The 7,404-nt window shown below is 39.1% G+C and overlaps 1 protein-coding gene across 1 annotated transcript; it reads right to left on the bottom strand.

Moving 5' to 3' along the window:
* Positions 1-351: 351 nt before the first annotated feature.
* LOC106873014 (uncharacterized) lies at positions 352-7,070 on the bottom strand. The gene is made up of 4 exons (XM_089341168.1): positions 6,913-7,070; positions 2,267-2,378; positions 909-1,027; positions 352-427 (listed from the first exon to the last, which is right to left on the bottom strand). Exons 2-4 carry the CDS (start codon positions 2,375-2,377, stop codon positions 367-369), a joined length of 291 nt encoding a protein of 96 aa, XP_089197294.1. The 5' UTR covers position 2,378; positions 6,913-7,070; the 3' UTR covers positions 352-366.
* Positions 7,071-7,404: the final 334 nt, after the last annotated feature.

Genomic DNA, 7,404 nt, shown 5'->3' with positions numbered 1-7,404 from the left:
ATATATATATCATCATCATCATCATCATCATCGTTTAACGTCCGCTTTCCATGCTAGCATGGATTGGACGAATTGACTGAGGACTGGTGGACCAGGAGGAGACACCAGGCTCCAATCTGATCTGGCAGAGTTTCTACAGCTGGATGCCCTTCCTAACGCCAACCACTCCATATATATATATATATGTGCTGGTGACACATAAAAACACCCACTGCACTCTCAGAGTGTTAGGAAAGGCATCCAGCTGTAGAAACTTTGCCAGTTTATAGCTGTGAAGGAGGTTCTACATGGATGGATGAATGGAAGGGTAGGTGAATAGACAAATATCGGTAGATACAAGGACATGCTTATATTCTAGAAAAGACCTTACTCACCTCTATCATCTCTGTTGAGGACAGCCAACGCTTCTGATAAGCCAGTTTCATACCTGAAAATAACAAAAATACTTATAATAATAAGTAGCTGGCCCCATGCCGTCAAAAATGACAGCTAATTGCAGTATATTATATTTAAATAAGGTACATAATAATCCCAGATACAAACATTCACATATACTCACACAGAGTTGAAACGTTGTTTGATTTATTGTTTTCACCATAAAACTTCCATCATCCCACTACAGAGTTTGCCATCACCCCGTCCTTTTTTCATTCATATGTTGTGACGGAGAAACACACAAGAGCATTAAAATAGTAGATAATAATCCTTTCTACAATAGGCACAAGGCCTGAAATTTTAAGGGGAGGGGGCTAGTCAATTACATCACACACCCACACCCCCACTGTTCAACAGGTACTTATATCAATATATGTATACGACGGGCCAGGTTTAACTTAGGTCTACTGAACCAGGACCATACAACAAATAGATGTTTCAATGACACACAGACAGATATAAATGTACTTTACCAAGCATTTAGTGCTTTCTTGCAAAGGGTTTCTTCATGTGCTAGGAACAGAGGTGCTGAATTTTCTTGGGAAACTCTAAGGAAATCCTTTGACAGGCTGACGTCTGGGTAACCAGGCAGCTGTAAAAAAAACAAAAGAGGATGATTCATTCATAATATGAATTCAAAGCTGTTAACGAAAAGAGAATTAGATTTTGGAAGGCAATTAATTAATTTTTTAAACAAGATAACAAACAGAGCTGACTCCTATCATGTTTACAGATGTAGGTCAGGTGGAAATTGTTGAAGAAGATCTTCTATGGCCAGACAGATGCCTTTCCTGTCACCAACCCTCACCTGTTTCCAAGTAAGGTGATGTTTCCCCAAGCTCAGACATGTTTTCATGGCAGATTGGAAACCAAGGACACTGCTTGCAAGACGGTGACACTCGTTTTCAACTATCACATGATGTCAGAGCAAACAGACAGCAACACACACACGTGTCAATATGACTCGTTTCTTTTAGTTTCCATCTACCAAATCTACTCACAAGGCTTTGGGCAGCCTCACGCTATAATAGAAGACTCCTTTCCCAAGGTGCTGCGAAATGGCACTGAGCCTGAAAGCACATGGTGGGGAAGCAAGCTTCATAACCAGTCATACTTTCCTACTACAACATTCTAAAGGTTTTCTTCAAGTATTTTCATGGACAGCCAACAATTCAGGGATTTTTGCAGTTTTTTTACCTGCAGTAAACACAGGTGTGGCTGTGTGGTAAGAAGTTTGTTTCCCAGCCACATAGCTTCAGGTTCGGTCCCACTGCATGGCACTTTGCACAAGTGTCTTCTGCTATAATTGACCAAAGTGTTCTGAGTGGATTTGGTAGATAGAAACTGAATGCAGCTGGGCATTGCTTGGATGTTATGGCCTACAGCGACATTGTATTATTTGTTCCTTTCTTATAGGCAGAATCGACACACAAGGAGTATAAAGCAAAACAACCCTTCTTTTTCTTTACTGCCCACAAGGGGCTAAACATAGAGGGGACAAACAAGAACAGACAAAGGGATTAAGTCGATTACATTGACCCCAGTGTGTAACTGGTACTTAATTCATCGACCCCGAAAGGATGAAAGGCAAAGTCGACCTCGGCGGAATTTGAACTCAGAACGTAACGGCAGACGAAATAATGCTAAGCATTTCGCCCGGCAGGGTAACGTTTCTTATTTCTTTATTACCCACAAGGGGCTAAACACAGAAGGGACAAACACGGACAGACAATAAAGGTGAATGCTCCCCTCACCACCACCACCACATAACTAAGATGCTAGAAAAAAATACAGAAAGAGAATGGTTTACCATTCCATCAGTGCTACTTACTTTAGTCTCTTCATATCTGTCGGCCGGAACATGTACAATATCTCCATTTCTCTCTCCAAGAGTAATAAAGTCTCGATCTGGAACTGGAGGGAAGTTCAACAGGTCCTGCATTCTGTAGAGAGAGAGAGAGAAATCAAACCATAATCACCCACACTTTCACTGTCCCATACAACAAACAAATATAGCAGTTTCATACACATATATATGTGTGTGCGTATCATCATCATCATCATCGTTTAACGTCCGCTTTCCATGCTAGCATGGGTTGGACGATTTGATTGAGGTCTGGCGAACCAGATGGCTGCACCAAGCTCCAATCTGATCTAGCAGAGTTTCAACAGCTGGATGCTCTTCCTAACGCCAACCACTCCGAGCGTGTAGTTGGTGCTTTTACGTGCCACCGGCATGAGGGCCAGTCAGGCAGTACTTGCAACGGCCACGCTCAAAATGGTGTTTTTTTTACATGCCACCTGCACAGGAGTTAGTCCAGCAGCGCTAGCAATGACCTCACTCGAATGTTTTTTCACGTGCTACCGGCACAAATGCCAGTAAGGCGACGCTGGTAACAATCATGCTCAAATGGTGCTATTTACGTGTCACTGTCATGGAAGCCAGACAGCTGCTCTGGCAGTGATCCCGCTCGGATGGTGCTGTCACCGCTCCACTGGCACGGGTGCCATTCATCGAATTTGGTTCAATTTCGATTTCACTTGCCCCAACAGGTCTTCACAATATATATATATATATATATATATATATACATACATGTTCACCAGGGCTCAGTTCTCAGCCCACTGATTCATTATAGTCCTCCAGGCCATAAGGGAGGAATTTAAAACTGTGACCTTACTCTTACTGCAGAATCTTTAGCAGAATTGGAGAAGAGATTCCGGGTATGGAAACAAAACCTAGAATCAAAGGGTCTGATTAAGGGGAAATAACCCGTCCTCATTGACGTCTTTTTCGCATTCCTCGAGTTCTGACCATTTCCTCACGTCTGCGACATAGATATTTAAAAATTTTATATTCATATAGCATCTGACGAGCTGTCCACAAGGCTTTGGCTTTGTGAGTGCGAAACCTTGGGTAACTCTATATAAAATTTTGTTATATATATTAATATACATATACATAAATATATATATATATATATATATATATATATATATATATATATATATATATATACACACACACATATATATACATATATACACATATATATAGTCACAACTGACAAGCCTACGACTGATAGACAAAACTAGTCTAGTGATCCTAGGTGCTCATGGGGTGGTTATCTCCCCTATTAGTGTAAATGTGTGTATGTGTGTATATATGTGTGTGTCTGTGTATTTATATATATATATATATATATATATATATATATATAATTAATAATATCAGGGTAATAAGAAATATTAGACATTTCTACAACCAGTGGCCTAGCGTGTAAAATAAAATTTAGTCAATAGATTATATATTTATTCATATAAATACAGTGTACATTTAAACACATAAGAGGTATCTGCCATAGGATTCCTTGCCCGCTAGAAGGAACAGCTAAAATCAGCTAATAGTGGTTTGGATTTTAGCTGTTCCTTCTAGCGTGCAAGGAATCCTATGATGGATACCTCTTATGTGTTTAAATGTACACTGTATTTATATATATATATATATATATATATAACTGCCCTAACACTTCGAAACGCTTAATTTTAGAATGGTGGCAGCTGATGAAGGAAATATTCTCTATGTGGCCTGTGTGTTTTCTGTACTCTGTTTATCATTTTGTCCATGTTTTTTTTGCAACGTTCTATATCCAGATATGCATCTATATGTACATGTAGATATATACAAACATGTACGTATATATGCATATACTCACATATTATTTGTATTATTATATATATATATATATATATATATATATATATATATATATATATATTTATATATATATAATATATTATATGCTTCTTACAGCATCAAAAGTTTTTAATAAAGGTGCCTCGGTCACAATTAGTGATAATAAATTCTTTCCTTTATGTGTGTGTGGGTGTGTGTGTGTGTGATGAATTCTCTCGTGAAGAACAAATAACGGTTCAATAAAATGAAGCAGTAGTCATTTTTCTATGGACACGAATGTGTCTCTTGAAGCCTGTTGGTGCCTTGCAAACCTTTTGGCAAATGGAACGAGTTGAGGACTGAGTTTGCTTGAGTGCTTGTGGATTATTTACTACGTGTTTTCTTGAGTGGTCGGCAAGGCTTGCTTTGCTTCATATCACAAAACCACACTGACAGGTAAAGGTTCCCATTTAGAGGAGCAGCATTTTGCCAGCATGCCTTTATGCTTGCACAAAGTCGGACCTTATAATGGAGTCGACTTGGTCCAAATCTTTGACCTGAGGAGAAGCAGGACCAATGCCAGGTCCTGCATTCTGATGTTTTGTTTTCCCAGGAAGAAAAAGGAATGCTGCATCTCTTCAGATTGTCTTCTAGTGTTAGGAATTAGCCAAAGAGAAGTTGCTTCCAAATTCTGATATATATATATATATATATATATATATCGTCATCGTCGTCGTTTAACGTCCGCTTTACATGCTAGCATGGGTTGGACGATTTGACTGAGGACTGGTGAAACCAGATGGCTACACCAGGCTCCAATCTGATTTGGCAGAGTTTCTACAGCTGGATGCCCTTCCTAACGCCAACCACTCAGAGAGTGTAGTGGGTGCTTTTACGTGTCACCTGCACGAAGGCCAGTCAGGCGGTACTGGCAACGGCCACGCTCATCTCGCTCGAGAAACCTCATGTGTCACCCGCACAAGAGCCAGTCCAGGGGCACTGGCAACGATCTCGCTTGAAAATCCTACAACACTTTATTAAAAAGCAGCAAAAATATCAGAAAAACTGTTACTCAGAGTTTCACGTAACCGTTTTTGCTGCTTTCTAATAAAGCATATTACTCCCCCCCCCCTCATTGGGGTACCACCCTAGAGAATATTTAGTATTGGGTCATCCCATAAATGTGGTTTCTTTTATACTTCTTTCATTTTTCAAAATTAAGATGAAGTTCTTTATTAATCTAAAATATACTCTCCTTCATTTTCTACAATGCTCTTCCATCTCTCTGGTAGACTTGCAAGGTCTCTCTTCCAAAATTCACTTCTCCATGATGAAAAATACTCCTCCAGTACTGTTCTGACCTCGTCTACAGAATTCATATTTTTTCCATCCAAATGATTATGAAGACTACAGAATAAATGATAATCAGATGGGGCAATGTCCAACAAATATGGTGGGTGTGGGGCACCATTTCCCATTCAAACTGCTTCAGCCTTTGGAATGTCATCCTTGCTGTATGTGGCCAAGCATTATCCTGATGGAAGAACACCTTTCGTCTTGAAACCAAAGATGGTCATTTTCCAATGGCACACAAGTGTCACTGAATGGTTGAATGACCAAATCCAAGATTCTGTGCTAGTTCTTCAACAGTCACGATGGGATTTTGTTTGACCAGGGTTTGCAGGGCGTCCTCATCGAGCTCTATGGATCTTCCAGGTTGAGGCTCGTTTTCTTGTCTCTCGTTTCCGGCTCAGAATTTCTGGAACCACTGTTGACACTGGCTTACACTTATTGTCCTATCCCCATATCTTGCATTAATATTTGTCACACTTTCTGTTGTGTTGTTGCCTTAATTGAACTCACAAAGTAAAATATGCTGAATATACTCCTTTGTCACTTCCATTATAGCTTTGAAAAAATAACTGTTAAAATCGAACTGCACTCTTCAAAACTTGCACTAAGAATAAATAAAATTACTGCCTTCTTTTATGGCAAGTTGATGCAGGTAGTTTTTCCCGCCCCCCTCCCGCTTTTCGTTCATGCAATTGAAAAACCCGCATTATTTATGGGATGTCCCAATAGAATTTTTTTTAAGCCTGGTACTTATTCTATCGATATCGTTTGCCGATTTCGAAGATGAACCATGTGGCACAGAAACAGGTAGGGAAAAATCTATCATTCGATGATGGAGGTAAAGAATATGTACATCAACCATTTTCGGCGTAACAAAAACCCTAGCTTTAATCCTAAACACCAGGTAACAACAACAAAAAATCAAGAAGCTACTATGTCGGTCATTAGCAAACTGCGGCCCGCGGGACTTCCTGAATACCACACCTAAATTTCACGAGGAAAAACAAGTCATTGAAATTACCTTAAAACTCTTTTTCTGCTAGTGCGGCCCGCCTATGTCTCATGCGGCTCGCTTCTCGAAAACGGTTGCCCATGCCTGTACTACACAGTCGAGTGACAAGCTAGAAATAACAGCCAAATCTCCGTCAACTTGCACACTACCGTTTTAACAAAGGATGTATCGAACAGTATCGTCCTGAACGCTGTTTGCCTATGAAAATAACAGCAATGACACGGCCAGATTGTCTTTGATATCACCAAATCCTATATATTTAGGCTGGTTTGGTTGACCTAGGGCTAAACAACTGCAATCAATAATGGAGGTAATTTTAAAAACCATTTTCTATAGAAACGATATAAATGTGTTTCTATTGTATTTAATAATAGTTTTGAAACAAACACAAATCCGCGGAAGTATTTAATACAATTAAGGAAGAGAACAGGCTTACCAGTATCCAAAAATAATTCCGGGTTTAGAATTCAATGTTGACACGTGAAGAAGACGAAGTCTGCGATTAATGGAATTTAAACAGCGAGTCCTGCCGAGTATTATTTGACTGCTGACCTGGAGACCACTAATGACTGCGGGTCTTCAGCAGAATCATTTTATCGAAAGAAGAAATAAATTTAAACCGGAGTTTATTGCTTTTGTTGTGCTTTCTTTTATTTTTTTAAATTTTTCTTTATTTAACTGCGTTATCAATAAAATTATAAAATTATAACTGCAATGTGTTATTAATAAAATTATTTATAATACATTAAGAATTTTTTTTTTCAGTTAAATAGCGAGCTTTCGATTTAACACATAAAATTAGTCCAGCTTTACCGCCAAAAGTCCACCCATAATTTATCCTTGGATGTTTTTACTGTCTCTGCTGCAAATATTCGTATCTCAGTGTAAAAACGGAAGACTTGTTTCAAGCCAACCTTCGTAATCCTTC

Source organism: Octopus bimaculoides, chromosome 24, assembly GCF_046866305.1.
Source record: "Octopus bimaculoides isolate indiv1 chromosome 24, ASM4686630v1, whole genome shotgun sequence".
Classification (NCBI taxonomy): Eukaryota; Metazoa; Mollusca; class Cephalopoda; order Octopoda; family Octopodidae; genus Octopus; species Octopus bimaculoides.
This window is presented reverse-complemented; position numbering and strand designations above follow the sequence as displayed.